Source organism: Pleurodeles waltl, chromosome 6 (assembly GCF_031143425.1).
Source record: "Pleurodeles waltl isolate 20211129_DDA chromosome 6, aPleWal1.hap1.20221129, whole genome shotgun sequence".
Classification (NCBI taxonomy): Eukaryota; Metazoa; Chordata; class Amphibia; order Caudata; family Salamandridae; genus Pleurodeles; species Pleurodeles waltl.
Window position 1 is genome coordinate 844,174,780 of NC_090445.1, and position 16,904 is coordinate 844,191,683.

A 16,904-nucleotide genomic window follows, 5' to 3' on the forward strand; every position below is an offset into this window, starting at 1 on the left:
GGATGTAGAGGACTTAGGGCTCCTGGAGTGGTCCTGCGACCTTCTCCTCGACCGGGACCTACACCTCCGAGGAGTTGCGCCTGCCAATATCGACTGCCGGGCCACCATTAGCTTTACGGACCGCTCCCTCAAAGCTTATGGAGCCATGGCCCAGCAGTCCAAACAAGACTTCGAGTCATGGTTGCGCTTGAGACAGCAAAGGCATACCTGATGGGGCTCCAACATGGTGCAATGGCATTTGTCACACAGCTTAAATCCTGTCTTCCTCTAAGTTTTCGACAAAAAGGTCAAAAAAGGCCTGTCAAAAAAGACAGTGGGGTAGCTCTACTCCAGATCTATGCTTAACTGGCACAGAAGCAAAAGAGTTTACGTACGCGCGCCTGGGTGGTGCCTTTATAGGCAACTGTGATCTCACAGACTGCTCCAAATCTGCTGCCAAAACTTGCGGATCCGAACGATGCCACCCGACGGTGAGCGCAGGGGCATTGCTCAGCAAAAGTTCCAGATTCCAAGCTGACGCCTGGAAATTCTAAAGGTAAGGAATATGCAGCTAGAAGTCTCTATCAGGTAACATGCACCACTCAAGCGTTTTCAGGCCCCAGCTATGTTCCTTTTTGCTACCACCAACCCTAACCACAACAAAGCAGTACAATACCTACTGGTGTCCAGATGCCCAGTTGTATGGAGGAGAACCATTTTATGATCACCATGCAACACACACCCCAACACTGTCTCTAGGCATCCCTGTACCCTTCCCAGAACGGGGCTAATTTGATGCAAGCCCAGGATATATGGAGGCAGTTCCCCCATCTCGACTGCCATCTCAGGCAACCCAGGGAATCTGCTGCCCCCATCTTCCAAAGCTTCTCCTGGGTACAGAAGGCCCTGTGGATATACTTCCATTGTATGAGGCGGAATTGTGAGGCAATTGCTGGCTCCCTGGGGGAGGCACAGGCCTCCCTACAGTTGTCATCTGTCAGGTACCCCAGGTCACCCTCCCGAGCCTCCCTCGGCTGAACAAATGTAACAGGATGTTAATCACAAACAATCGGTACATCTGGGAGACTTTCTGTTTGCTTAGCTCAACTATAAGTAAATTGACCTCCAGGGGATTAAAGTCCCTAAGTCTATGCAGTCCTCAAAGTAAGGGATAAGTGCTTAAACTGCAGATACCTGCAAAACTGAGAAAGATGTAGCTCAATTTCCCTGTAGTTTCTGGAATGATTTCATGGTGGACCCTGACATAACGTCTCCTAGTTCTGTAATGCCAAGAACATCCCAGGACCTGAAACCTTCTAGGGTCGCAACTTGGGACAATCGTGTCCCGCACCAGAACAGGTTTTCCCTGGTCAAATATCCTTTCCAGCCCAGGGCTCAGTGAGAGTCCTGCCACACCTGTAGCACCACCCATGTGGCTGCTGGTAGGTGCACTAGTGGAGCTCACCCATATAGCATATAGGGTGGTCTCCCTCATTGCCCATTGTTTAGTGGTGAAAGCAGGATCGTTTGTGCCTGAGAACCACCACTCGAAGACAATAAGATGAGATGTCCTATAGTATGAAAGTATGTCTGGTGTAGAGAGTCCCCCATCGTATGTTGGTTTGTAGCACTTGGAAAGGGCAATCGGCAGGGGCGATTCCTACACAGAAAGGACCTTAACTAGGATTCTAATCTCTTAAACGCTGAGACAGGAAGTAGGAAAGGGTGATTCTGCAGATGAGATAGCAGACAGGGCAATAAGACCTGTATATAAATAGCTGGGCGCAGTGGCAGAATTGCACTAAACATATTATGAAAGTAGAACTTTACCCAAGAAAGTACCTTTGTTTGATTTGGTTCCAGTCGGCACTGTAGTTTGAGAAATTAGCATTTAAAAAATGCTTCCGAGTGGGTTTGAAAGAGGTAAAATGTTAGAGATCCCAGGACTAAGTCTGCAGACTAAATATAAACAATAAGCTACTCAGATTAGATGAAGAAGCTTTTTCTCCTATCATTCGTTTCGGGTCCAGGATCCAGCGCAGGGTCCACGGGCAGCTCTTTGACTGGGTGGACACAAAAGAATTTTTTTTGCTGTGGACGCCATTATAGGACACGGGCTTAATTCCCACGATCCCCCCAAAAATGTTTTTAAAAATTCTGTAATAGCCATGCAAAGCATAACTCGCACACCAAATGCAATGCTTATGATTTCTCCATATTTATACTATTAAGTCACAACACCTAAAAATGCAACGTAATTAACCAATAAATAATACTATATTTGTGTCGTCTCACTGATAGTGTTAAGGGTAATGTAATCCGTAATTTAACCTGAAATATCATTTATATTTATAATTGCTTTTGTTAAATGAAGAACGAGGTCATGACCATTGAAGTTGGTGTGTGAGTTACAGTTTGCATGGCTGTACTGCAAGTTATGGATTGCGGAGCTAACCGTGACTTGCAAACTTCAGTGGGTTTTTGGCTTTAAATCGTTACTGGTATGCCTTGAATTGTGTTTTTATAACAAGAATAGATATATAACTAAGTGGTAACTGCCACTCTGTAGTTATAGTTGTTATAATTTCCAAAGGAGACGCTCTGTCTGTTTTGCTAATAACTTTGGCGCCATTTGATGACTCATTAATTTCCCATGTTAGTTCCCTTAGGAAAATTTGCTGTCCAATACAGAAAAAACAACTGCAAGGAAATACACCAAATTTGGCAGAAAGTTAAACTTTACTCAGAAAAGTGTGCCTTTTCTTGTCAGGAATTTGTAGTTTTTGAGAAATTTGGGGTGTCAGGAAGGGTTAAAATATTAGAAATATCTATATGGTTAATCCCAGAGAAGTCTTAAGGTACTGAAAATTAGAAATTATGACCCTTTGACTGGTTGAGAGAGTTTTTTCTCCTGTTGGCCATTTTGGTTCCATGCAATTGGAACAGGTCCTCAGTCCAAAGCGATCTGATAGGCTGCCCACAACCCACAGAAAATTGTTGCAGCTGCTTTTACAGGACTCGGGACCTACGCCCCAGTGTCCTGAAAATATTTAAAAATACACCGTAAGGGGGAAGGTAGAGACATCAGACCCAGTGACACTTGTGGGGAGACCCAGAGAGACCCCAGGGTCCAAAAGTAATACCACAGAAAATGTGTACTGCGGTACTCCCACAGGAACGAATGTGGCCCTCGTGTGAGGTAATGCTGTACTCGGCAGAGCCTCCTCTCAAGCTCCAATCCATGGTACCGCAACTGCACACAAGCTTCTTCTGCGAATCTTGGGCGGTACAGATGTACCATTGTGGTCAAACTTGAGCAGCGGGTACTGCAGGAGCCAAAATGTTCCTTAAAAAAACACAATGTAGGTTGGGTGTCTGCAGTGGTGTAGGCTCCCTGCAGCTTGGCTTGATGCAGGTCCTGGTCAGATGCTAGCCCTGCAATCAACGGTGCACAGTCAAAGGCCATGTCCAGTGGAGGTTGGCTACAGAGACTGGGCAGAGGCCTCTGGCCATGCGCATTCGGAGGTTAGCCACCCTATCTCTGGCCAGACAATGCAACCAACCCCCACTGCACACTTCCTTCAGCTGCCTGCTGGGGTTGGCCCCAGGGCCAAAGGCTATATGCAGAGGGTGGTGGGCTGCCTGCAGTGGGTTTGGGCACAGGCTTGGCCGGATATTGACAGGCATGCATTTGACACTAAAAAGACACCTTCTTCCAGGCCCTAAGAATAGCCCACCATTGTTTGGTAAAATACACTACACACAATCCTGTGAACAGCACAATGATATGAAAACGCACAGCCACACTTATAAGCCCAGTGTGAGATAAGCCATCTATAAGACGCAACCACCAAAATTTTGTTCATAAAGACCTGAGGGAGCAATGTAAGTCCAAAGAGCAGTAGGCTAAATTACAGCAACAGTAAGTCCAGTAGGACTGCAGGATCATATACAAAAGTACAAGTCCTGCAGCTCTATGGAGACTATCCAGTCCTCAAGATCCAAGGCCTGCAAAAATAGAATAAGTGTTGTCATTTTGAACTTCTTTTTGAGGAAAAGTCTGAGGTCTTGGATCAGTCTTAGTCACACCATCCTTCTTGGGAACCAGAAAGTAAAATGGGGAAACTGAAAGGCGCACTGAGAAACCAAAAGATTGAATGAACTTGGATAATATGCTGGAACCAATTGTCCAATGTGATGGCGAGGCAGTAGTTAGGAAATGTTCGGTTTTGATGCTTAACGGTTTTAACCTTAGATTGGAGAGAGAACTACAGAGATTTGACAGTAGTGTCAGAAGAAGAGGATGAGGAGTGTTGCTGCTGTTGTTGGCTTCATCTCTTGGACCTCCAGTACCTATGGCACCACAAAAAGTTGGCATAGGCTTCTGTATAGACTGACCGGGTTGCCACTGGAGATATGCAAGACCCCTCAAGTATCCTCTGAACGTCCTGTATTGTTGATGGAACTGGCAAGCAGGGGAAAGTAACCTCAGTGAGTAGACCATTGCTCTGTTGTCTTTACATTTTATTAAGGTCATAGTAGTCTTCTTAACAAAGAGCCTCGAGACATGAAATGGCATGCCCATTAGGGAATCCTAGATGTTTGTGGAGAATCCAGAGAAATGCATCCAAGCATGTTGTGTAAGGATGAAGCTGGTGCCCATACCAAACCCAACATACTGCATTCTGGTCAGTCCAGAACTTTAAAACATATTTCACATCATCTTGACCATGATTTACTGTCTGAAGAAAGGTGTGGGGCAAGTCCTATGGCAAGGCCAGTAACATCTTATGTTCAATGTCCCAGTGGGCATTGAGTGCAACGACTGAGGAGATATACTGAAATCAGGGAGTATAATGCCAAACTGGCACAAGAAAATATTTTTTGTCCCTACTGTCAATTTATTTTGGCTCTACAAGACTCTCGGGGTTTGAATGTTGTGTCACAAATTCTGGATCACTTGGCATTGGCATGTGATATCTTGCGATGGTGTGACTCAAAGCTGGGGTAAAAAATGCCCAAGCAGCTAGGATTAGTGAGTCAGGGCGATGTTAAAAAGCAATAAAAGAACAGAGGCTGACAGCTCAGGTTGCACAATTTCCCCAAGGGGGATAGCCTTATTCTCCTCAGTGGGGAGCAACAATCCCAGGTCTGCGACTGTTCGCTCAACAACAACCACAAAAGAAGGCACTTACCACTGCAGAAGGCCCTAAAGGCGAATCCAGGACCGACTTCAAGAAGTATCGAAGCCACTGCCGTGCCCTCGCCATGCACAGCTAATTACCCCACATATTCCATCACTGATGACTGCAACATTTGCAATAAACGTATTGAGAAGACAACTGGTCATGGCAGGGGCGCAAAATATAGTTACCTTGGTGCATGAGTTGTAGTTACTTGAACTATAACACCTGAATTTCTATGATATTCTGCGTGTAAATTAATAACCTAACTATAACATCCCTGTAACCGTTGTTATTTTCAGTGAAACCCTATATACATATAGTTCATATTTTGGCATGAAAAATACACATGCACTTTTGTAGAGTTTATTTAGTGAACAATAATGATTTGTAGCCTTTCTTTAAATACTGCAAATGTAGATGTGTCAGTGATCCTGGGCATAACAAGATGATAACTATTTGTATAAGAATATTGGAAATCAAGAAAATAATCCAGTTTTACTTTTCTACTGCTGGTAACGTTCACTCGTTCACAAAGGCCTACACTACTACCATTTTAGTAAGAGATTGACAGTGTTCACTCTAGTTGTAATTTAACTTTGCACGACTGTGAAACTTAGTGACCTAAATGATGGCCTTGTTGTAATGCAAATACATCACTGTCAGACATTAATTTAAAAAACAACTTATTTTTTTTAATTAACCAAATATTTATTGTTTTATAATTGCACATTATTTCGCTACAAACACAATAGTTTTATTCCGAGCTATGCACATTCAGGTTAAGAATAAAATGCACACAGTGATTTAAAATCAAAAGACATTTTTTACACAACAGTATGCTGGATAGAGAAATCAGGTACAAATTGTGCAATTAATTTAAAAAAAGACTTGTGCTGATTTGTGGAGTACCAAAGAAGTCCTGAAGCCTCCTGAGATACGAGCCAACTTTCTGAAAATGTAAAAATCCATGCCAGTATACAATAGTAGGACTGCCAAAATGATGAAATATTTCACCATCCAGTGGGTGCAATTCTGCTGCCAAAAAGTGCTAAATTCAGGAGGATTTTTTTGTAGAATATTTGTTTGTGGTTTGCAGAATTGTAACAAAACTGCCGAGCCCAGATCGTCAAAACCCGACCTAGCATGTAACCATTGCAACCGAGGCTTATTCAGAATTTTGCTAAGCAGTCTGTCAAAACAGTTCATCATAGTCATCAGAGGTCTGGCTATAAACTCAACAAAAACTAATGCATTTATATATTGGAGTGCCATTAGTCTATCTTGACAATTTCACTCTAATTACTCAGATGTCAGTTTTGTTAGCAACAGCATCTCAAGGAATCCGAGTATACCAAACATCCCCAATAGGTACTGGAAGGCTAGAGGTGTGGAACAATCGTGGGAAACTAATTAAACACTGGGCTCTTAAGCTACACGAGGACAGTTCCACGTGACCCCAGGTGGATATTGTTAGACTGAACAAGTGAGTGTTAATGCACCACAGCCAAGGAGAACGGATCCATTTATAGCCCTCCAGTTGGCCACTCTCTTAGGCTGAAAACATGGATCTTGAATACATTTACATACAATCAATCCCTATAAAAATACCCAAGTCACGAAAAGGCAAAGGAAGATTAGAGCAATAATGGTAATGTGACTCGTAAAGAAACATTATTTACACTACCAAGCTCACTGTCTCTAGGACTTGATGAAAACCGACAAAGGCAGCCATTGATCACCTCTTTCGGGGATCTATGGAGACAGGCTCCATAAACCAACTACAACTATTCTGTTGCCTTTTGCATGAAATTGGAAACCTGTAATTTCACTTTCAAAGGCATGCTTCTCCTCTAGAGCGAATTCCTATTATGGTTCCAAATACTATAAAAAACAGCAAACGTCCATTGTTCTTCCACCTCCCGTAAAAGAAAGTAAATGCTGCTACAGATTAAACCACTGGCTTCCCTTTGATTTTCTTTCAGTTAAAAACCTAGTGACATTCAAGGAGGTTGGCTGAAAGGAAAGCACACTGAGAATAATTTACATACAGACGTTAAGCTTTCAATGTCCTTTCAATGTCTACCACGCTTCATATAATCTTTACACATTACTTCTCTCTTTATGAGATTCCACAATCCTTCATTTTTTGCTAAATAATTTCAGCAGCAAATGCTTGGAAGCAGCCCGTGGCCTGCACAAGCACCACGTACATATACAGTTCATATAACACTTCATACTAATACCTTTAAAGTTAAAACTACAGCTGTTGAAAGTAGTGCAACATAATTGTTTTTTCTTTCCAATTCAAATGAAATCCTAAAATAAGGCAGATTTTAAAAATGCACATATGGCACAGAAATGGGAGTACAGATAACACTGCTTATCAGCAGAGGCACTGATCACAGTCGAATAACCAACCTTGGTTTGCCTAATCCTTTGAAGATGTATCTGGGCCTGCAAGGGGAGCATTTAGGTAAAAGTGAAAAGGAAAGTGTGGTGACGAAAGTAGGTAAGAGGATGCATGGGGGCATCACCAGTCTCTTTCATGGGGTTCCCTATATGGCAAACCAAGCAGCTCAAACACATCCTTCTCAGTTGCAGTTGGGAGAGGAACTCCTGTGCTGACCTTCACACTCCCATTGCGGACAACATCCTTGTTTAGAGAGTGCTCCGATAAACTCATGCCTTTGGTTTTGGCAAGTGCCCGCATGGAGCGGTTAAAGTAAGCAGAACCTGTGAAGTACATTAGTGAACACGCAAATTCATTGTATGGAACAACAATTACATCAAGCCTCCTGTGTTTCCTTCTAGGACCAGGAAGACAACAGACTCCCATGTACTTCTTCTGGCTTCCACTGTCTTCCTGACTCACCAAATCATCAGTCAAGAACCCTGCATCATGAAAAATAAAGGCTACTTTAAAACGCAGCTGTAACGTAAGCCTTAATAAAGAAAAACACTTTTGATTAATGATTCACACATGTAAAACACTGAAAACATGGACAGAATAAAATCAGATAGGATTTATCTACACATGTTGAACCTACAACAGCTTGTCTTATGTGTTTTAATGCTCCACATGAAATAAACATAGTAGAGTGATTTGCAGACCAAATAAAACTCGTGGCTCTTTATTCTGAGTGGGCTAAATCTACTGTGTCCCAATTCTGGGTTGTCTGTATTTACTGTGCATTACTTTTTCCCCAGGAAAAATACACAACTGCTCCTTTTGAAAGCTGCACGTTTTTGACTTTTCATGTTTGTAGTGAGGTATAGGGTGTAGTACTGGAGTTACTGCACCAGATTTCCCCACATATTCCCTGTTTCTGACCAGTTTTCTTTGTGAGAATTGCACAGTGTATTACCTGGCGAAAGGAGCATGGGGAAATAATTTAGTTCAAAGGAAAATATCACAGCACTCAGAATAAACAGCTTAGGTACAAACATTGTTCGCACCCTACCCTTGTACAACTGGCAAACCAGAATGACAGATCTTAAAACACAAGTGACAACGGGGGTAACATTTTTATGCGGCAATTGAAAACTATACATTTACTAGCCTCAAAAATGTATTGTGTCTGGTACTAATAGCACACATACAAACAGGATATTTAACAAGCACTCCAAAGCAAACATCATTGTTAACAATCGAAGGGCTCAATCACTCTGCCAGACACTCCAGCATCAGTAAGCATGCTCTTTGCCACACTTTTGTACACATCACGTTGTTGGGACGGAAAAGTTCCTCGCATAGTGATGCACAGCTCTCCTGCACACTTCAAAGGGTGCTCTTTGATTCTGACAGAGGTCTCTGGAAGGACTTGGGGCTGATAAGGGAATCATAAAGAGTCGAGCTGAGGCTCTGGGGGTAACCTTTTGATAAAGATATCAATGTGTCTGACATCTGGAGAAGATGAAGCTCTAGAACCCTTGGCCTGTGATGTGGGGATGCAGATCTGGCGCAGCTACTGTTGCAACAGACTGATTTCTGGAGGAAAAGAAGGACAGAGGAAAGGCCTCTTCAAAAGGAAGCAGACCATTAACATAACTTTCATAGACTAAGACTCTAAATGGGGAGCTCGAGGTCCCCAATATTGTTATCCAGCCAGATGGACAGTGCAAGGAAAGGAAGCACCAGTACCTGCCTGCTTGCCAAGACCAGTGTGCCCTATGAGGAACAGACTGCTGGAGGGAGAGAAGTTAGTGGGGGAGGCTCGCTGTCGCCCATGCATGGTGTGTAAGTTGGTGACCCCGAAATGCCAGAGTGGGCCGCCATAGAGGAATCTGCTGTGGTGCCTATCGGGCTGTCATCCAAGTGAGGAAGAGGTGTGGCGACCCTGAATACCAGAGGGAAATCACCGGAATGAAAAAACTATTGTAGCTAGAATGTTGTGAGGAGAGGCTGCTTGTACTGACCCGAACCCCAACTGAGATTAGAAACCAGAAGAAACCGTAAACTCCCCATCCCCACCTCCGGGGGAAGACCTAAGGAAACTTACTGTTGCACTGGAGGATCATCGTGGACACTCAGTTGCAGCCTCTGTAAACCGCGTTGTGATACTCACTAGTGTCAGTTGCCGCAAGAGAGACGCTCTTGGAGACTCCAGTCGGACAATCCCTAATGGTGTGGGTAAGATTGAGTGAAGTACCAGAAGGCCCAGGGGAGCTTGTCTGCCAGATTGCACTTCAGCATGGAACACTTGACTTTTCTAACAGAGTTGGAGTGGGACTGCTGAGTCTGCTAATGAAGCCTAATCTGAATTATGACTCTAGTGAGTGGGGAATAACCATTAGTGCTATTGAGAAGAAAGTGCAACTCAGGGGCCTGCCTATTAAACTCTAGAGCCCGGACCTCAGGGAGCTGTGTGTGTTGTTTGTGTATTTCACTTTGAGGCCATATATAAATACTCCTTTTGTCATACAAGAAAGTATTTGAATGGGCGATCATTTATTGCTGCTATTGAACATATTTTGAGTTGTGAGCTTGTATTCACTGCCCCATGTCTACCTTTCTGCAGACAAGCCTTGGAGTGCTCAACCCGCACTACTACTGAGAGTCAAGTGCTGAAGGAGTACTTGGGCCAGTTGCTTGGGACCCATAGTAAGTCGGGCCACGGGACATCAGGTGTAAAACGAGTCAACCCCCACGGTTGGGCCCAGTAGCTCCTGCTAGCCCCATGGCCCCCTGACAGTGCTTCTGACACGTACTTAGTAGCAACTCATATGCAAGACCACCACGTTTAGTCTCAAAGAATAGCGCTAAATTTTTCTGCACATTTCATCCATTAAACACATCGTACTAAATTCTTCACACTCGGCATTTACAATATATCTCTGCAATAAATATTTTGTCTTTCAGAAAACACTGTTGCAAGACACAAACATTTTCTATAAAGGTGTGCACCTCGCATTTTCAGCCCATCAATGAGTTTGCCAAAGATGCCTTTGTGAGAGTTCCCATCTGGATGAGTAACCAAAACATCTACATCACCGCAGGTGAGCTTCCCTCGTCTGTAAGATCCACATGCAACACTGAGTAGACCTGGATTAATAGAATGGGCCACTTCTCTGACCTGTGAGACGGACAAAGAAGAGGAAGAAACACATGTAAAGGAGGTGAAATCCTGTAACTCTTTTTCCTAAAAGTACTTATTTTTTGGATTTAACTGATCTGCTGCTTTATGATGACTTGCCAAGGTGATTCACCTGCATCTAAATACTACATCCCTAAATTCTGGTGTCTAAGTGTCATCATATTGAAAAGGTACTGTCATGAAAAACAGTCGCTGAATCTGACCAGAGTTGACATGCTGTAACCCAAGTTTACATTTACTTATTTGACAAATTATTCCATATTTGACCTTGCTGAGGTGTATGCCCAAGTAAACTGTGACATCAAACATGCAGAATTGTGATTTACAATAGAAGTACTCTATAAACCAATTTAACACTTACTCAAATCAGTACAAAATTTGCTGAAAAAAATTATTTGGATCCTCCCCAAAAAAGAGGCAGAAAGTACTCTGTATGCTTCTGTCAAACCAAGAGTGGGAATTACAAAAGGATCTGGCCGGCTTTGCCCCCAAAATTCACACTGCATACAAAAATAGCACAAATACAACAAAATTGAGAGGAAAATTGTGCTTAGCTGATTTGCCAAATGTGCTACTGAACACAATTGACTTATTTAAGAAAATGGGTTTGAGCTTGGCTTGTGCTAGCATTGTCAAAAAACTATAGATACACCCACCTGGAAGTACTTCGACCAAGGCATATGGCAATGGTGATGCCACGCCTTTGGTCCTCCTGTTTCATTCAAAATGTATATGCAGAGAACATTAACACGTATCTCTGTCATAAATAAAAAATTCACCGCTTTATGTACACTGTATAAGGCAACTGAGTTCCAGGAAGCAGCGGGACACTGAACAAGGAACATTTTTAATTGAAGCATGGGCACCAAGTGCTTTATATTGATGAATGTGATTTCATGGAAAAACAACACAATAGAAAACATATTAGGAGAAGTGAAGTCATGGGAATCTGGGTTAGGTAGAGACATGTATAACGAAACACCAAAATATCGAAATTAAAAAAATTACAAGGAAATTATATTAAATCAAAAATGTAAAGGAGCATTTAAATGGAAGCATAGTTTAATTGAAATTATAGTACAAACAGTATTTGGTGTCATTAGTGATTTATTGAATTTTAAAGAAAGCAAAGGTTAATTTCATTTAAACTTTGGGGCTTATTTACGATGCCCATAGCGCCACCTTGCGCCACATTTGCATCATTTGTTTTATGCAACTGTGACGTTAAGGTGGCATTTCCCACAGGCCATATTTACAAAGTGGCACAAAGCAACTATTGTACCACTTTGTAAACCCATGCGCCACAGTATGCCTGCATCAGGCATAATGCATGCAAGTGGGGGTGTTTCGATGTAGGGAGGCCCAGAAAAATGGTGCAGGAAATTTACTAGATTTCACTTTGGCATTTTTTTAGTGTCACTATTAACGCCTGCCTAATGCTGGCGTTAAGATGAAGCTCCCACTGAAAATAAAGGGCCTCCCTGTGCTTTGCTGCATTATCGCCATAATTGATGGCGCTAATCCAGCCAAGTGCCACATTATCACCATTAATTATTATGCTAATGTTGACACAACGGCCATGGTGCGCCATACTGTAAATACAGTGCACGCATTTGTGTCATTATGGGGGATGCAATTAGACGTAAGAAAAGTGGCGCATCATGAATGAAGCGCTACTTTTCCATAAATATGTCTCTATTTTTCTGAGGGAAACACTGGAGTACAAGTATTGAATCTCAGTGTTCGAAGGAAAGTTTAAGAAATTTAAAACATTTCAAAGTTATTATAATTCCTAAAAACATTAGCAAAGCCTTGCAAAATGTTTGTTTTTAAGTAAAGTCACTAAAAATAGAACTCAAGAACAATTTGTTAAACCGGCACAAAGGTTAAAGTTCAGATGCAGCGCCTGCCATTTTAGAAGAAAGCTGATAAAAGAAATGCATGGAACTGGTGTCTTGTCTGTTAAGATCACAGTGGTGAAAAAGCACTAGGATCATCGTGAACACGCTTCCTGCTTGAATCTCACCAGGGATGGATCCTCCATAGGGGCGGAGGAGCGTCGCCCCCCTGCCAGCAGAGGCAACTGCAAACCTATTCCCAAAAAACAATCATAAACTGTGTTTATGATTGTTTTTTGGGAAAGGGGTCACAGTGCATGCATGTTTGGCCAGCTGTCTCAAGCCGGCCAAACACACATGCGAAGAGGGCTCTCTCCAGCCCAGCAACACATTTGCTGGGCTGGAGAAAGCCGGCACAGGCTTCCAGTCTGCCTGGGAGTGCCCTGGCTGGGCGCTCCCAGCCAATCCTAACGCTGCTCTAAGCAGGATTGGCGCAGGGCAGGCTGGGAGCCTGTTCCTTCCTGCAGCAAGATGGGAGGTGGCAGAGGAGCGGAGGTAAGTGGGTTTTTCTTTTTTTCTTTTATTATTGTTTATGTAATTTAATTTCCCTCCCCTCCCCGGCGCCGCCGCACTCCTTTGAATTCAGCGCGAGCCGCGACTGAATCTCACCAAATCTATCTGCTGCTGAAATTGGAATGTTTGCACAGTGTATGTTCAGTAATCACATGTGGAGAAAAGATTCATTTTTTGTTTGTTTGCCGGGGTCCAGGTATTTTGGGATTTTGACGGTTCTGTAAGGAGACCTGTGGAAAAATCAGACGGGATTTCGACTTTCCACAGTGAAATCAGAAGAAATGATGGATGTTTTAGATAATAGCAGTGTTGTGGTATTGCCCCCTCTGCTGCCTTCTAATTAGAATAGAGTTTGATATGACGAAAGATCAACATTCTAAACTGTTGCCTCACATGCATTAGTAGAAAATAGTTTAAAACAAAATAACAAATAGCCTATTTCAAGGAAAAAGCCATCCCTCCAAATGGTTTCGAGAAAACATCCAAACCAATGTTAACATAATATGATTAAAAAAATTCCATTACATTGGTACGATGACAATGTAGTATGAGGAACACGTTTTCCATTTAATCACATACAAATGCCTTACATTGCACAGTCCTGCCTGTGGGATCAGAGATCAGATCAATCACAGCAACCAGGATGACATTAGAAAAGGTCAGTGTGTACATGACTTTGGTAAGCAGGATGGGTGTGTACATGGATTTTGAACTGAAATAGACAGCTCACTGTACAGTTTCTAAAACATTTTCACATTCCACAGATTACAGTTACTGAGGTATAGAAAGACGAAGGTAACGCGAATCCCATGGTTTCGACACAGGCAAACAAGGTGGAATTTGAAGGCAGGTCATAAAAAGCCACCAACTTAACTTCTAAACCACAGCAGTCACCATGTCAAGTCTGCTCGCGAGTTCATAGGGAAGAGAATGATAGCCTTTTATGTAGGGAAACCTTTAGCTCAGATTCATATAACAGCGAATGAAGTCCCTCTTCATTTTGCGCACATTAGAAGAGTTTTCTTATACTGGCAGACTTTTTGCTACCAGTCCTTTCACCACTAGCTGAAATGGAACCAACCAAAATGCCAGCATCTGGTGGATTTTACAACACTTGCATGGCGAAGATAAAAATTTCTGCCAGTGGCACTATGTATCTCTGCAGGTCTAACTCAAATTCAAACCCTGACTGTTATGAAAACTTTCCAAAATTTAGAGAGTTTCAGGAGCAATTTAAAGTGATGAAACTCAGCTCAGTGTCCTTTAACATGAAAGTCTTCCCTTGAATACCTTCACGAAAGACCAGACTCCCGGTACACGCCATCTGCTTCAGGCCTACCCAATTATCTTCCCTGCGTAATGCTGTATTTGTGGACTGCAGTCTAGGGAGTTTTTTTTTCTTGTTTATGGTTCTACTCTTGCATCTTTTCAGTTATGTAACAGCATATGAAAACACATGCTGAAAAATCAGGTTCATTTTACCTATTTTATGTGGAGATTTATTAACGCATTCGTGAGACCAAGGGAGGGAACGTGGTCTCAAAAGTCACAATGTCAAAATATCGACCATGTATCTATACCTCTCTATAAAAAGTCGGGAAGCACCTAAACCCATTTAGTATGGCTAACACGGCACGTTCTTAGACTCGGAGTCACTTTCAGGCCCTGTGATTAAGCCACTAGGGGCATTACACATAGTGGCCCAGAGGGACAATGGTGGTCTGAACCTGTTTTATGTGCCACTGTGGCACTATGGTATTACAGAAGGGGCTGCAGGCGTTTACATGGCCCCTTCTGCAATACTGATAAAACTGGAGCGCATGTAGCACCAGCACTATCTTCAAAGTGTTTCCCTCATTGGCATGGTGGGCTTAGCTTCATGCAAAAGAGGGTGCTTCTGCACCCGTGCATCTTATGGATGCAGCCCAGAGGCAAACAGGCCCTTAGGAGGCACACCAGAAAAAAGATGTTGCTCTGTCAGTGCACCCCCTAGTGAGTGTAAGGTGCTCTCATGGAGCCCTTCCTTGTCCCCCAAACATCCCCTGCAGTCTCTCTCTGCACATACCTGCAGAAGAACCTCTATCCCCTCTTTAGAGAGCAGGTGGGTTGCCAACTGCACCTAGAAACATTGAACAGCTTTGAAGCTGCCGCTCCGTATTTCACTGAATGCACCTTCCCCTGGGCAGTGTGAGATCACAGCTGCGATGGGGCAGCACATTTGTTGTAATAGGACGCACTAGCCCTGTTGGCAGCTGATGCCCCTGCTTAACAGTTCGCCATGGCACAAACAAAGAATGTGGGCTCTTTTTGTAATATGGGCCCAGGAGAGAAGAGTATACCTGTGGTAGGGGCCTTCCAGAATAATATTTATCCAGCTTCAGTCTCAATAAAACCGATGGGATGTGGGTGTCAAATGGGTGCTGCCACCAAAGGAAGCAGCTATGCATTGGTTGCCCAGAAACAAAACAAATGCTGCGGAATAGATGTGATGACCAAGTTCCATGCAATGGAAATAGACCCTGTCTAGATCACATCTCAAATTAACAGCACTGACTGAACAGAACCACTTCAAGCCTTCTCAAAAGAGCATAAGTAAATTAAGAAAGGCAGAAAGTGGGAGCATAGCAGCCACTTTAAGGCACCTGTTCAAGATAAAACAAGCTCTGGCAAAGCCTATAGCTCTGGTGCTAGCTGACTGCCTTTGGACTTATTTCCGTTCTGCACGCAGGCGTTCTGCACGCAGACGCCGGGTGGCTCACGTCGGAGCACGGAGTACGAACGCTGCTGCTGCCGCTACTGCCGCCACCGCTACTGCTGCTTTTGGGGGCCGAGGAGAACTCTTGGGTGGCTCACGCTCGGAGCACGGAGCTTGGAGCTCAGAGCTCGGAGCTCGGAACTCACCGCGGAGTGCAACGTTGCCGCGGCTTTTGGAGTAGGAGGACTTTGTGCACCCCGGCGGTAGTTTGGCATTCCGGTAGGGAGTGTGGGCGACCCCCTCCCTGCAACTTTCCACCGCTGTGTTGTTGTTGTTTTCTGTGCGGCACGGTACAGCGTAACCCAGGCGCTAGAGGAGTCAGAAGCCAGAGCCAGAAGGAGTCAGAGGGAGTCAGAAGGAGTCCTGCCATCCCCCCTGTGGACCTCCTGTGGCCCCTCCTGAAAAGGCGCTGAGCGGGAGAGCGGACCGGGGTGAGACCAGGATAGACCGGGAGAAACCGGGTAAGCAGCTTTCCTGGGGGGAGGGGGGTCCCTGTTCGTACACTGTTACACTGTTATACGGGACCCTTCCTGGCCATTGAACCCCTCTCCTGTTCCTACCCTTGGCCCGGCCCCGGTTCCAGCTCCGGAATCGGTGCTTAACCACGCCACGTCGTCTCACCCAGCCCCACCCAGCCTCACCCAGCCTCACCCAGCCACAGCAACAGCTCTAGCCACAGCCAGCCCTAGTTTGGCCTTCTGGCCTTGGACTTGGACCAGTCGTCGTTGTTGGTGGTCTCTCCTAAAGTCCGAGCAAGGAAGGAACCCAGTAAGGAACCAAGGAGCCAAGGGGAGGGGAGCGGTGAACGGTAACGGTAACCGGAGGATGGTTGGGACAAGAGGAAAAACAAAGAAGGCTAGGGAGGCCAATAAGGCGCTCATTCACCTAGCGGAATTCCAAAGATCAGTGCAGGAGCTCAAAAGTTCACAAGGTCTAGGTTTAGACCAGAACCAGGATCAGGATCAGGACCCCAGAACCA

General features: G+C 44.1%; 1 protein-coding gene across 4 annotated transcripts in view; it reads right to left on the reverse strand.

Moving 5' to 3' along the window:
• Window positions 1–5,858: 5,858 nt before the first annotated feature.
• The window catches only part of POLL (DNA polymerase lambda), a 148,068-nt gene continuing 137,022 nt past the window's right edge, over window positions 5,859–16,904 (reverse strand). For 3 of the 4 annotated variants that reach the window (XM_069239560.1, XM_069239557.1, XM_069239558.1), the window contains 2 exons: window positions 10,570–10,738; window positions 5,860–8,057 (listed from right to left, as the gene is read on the reverse strand). In XM_069239560.1, the coding sequence (XP_069095661.1) occupies window positions 7,696–8,057; window positions 10,570–10,738 (531 nt within the window). In that variant the 3' untranslated portion in view covers window positions 5,860–7,695. Of the gene's footprint in view, window positions 8,058–10,569; window positions 10,739–16,904 lie in introns of all 4 variants that reach the window. The other variant, XM_069239559.1, reaches the window with a different exon arrangement.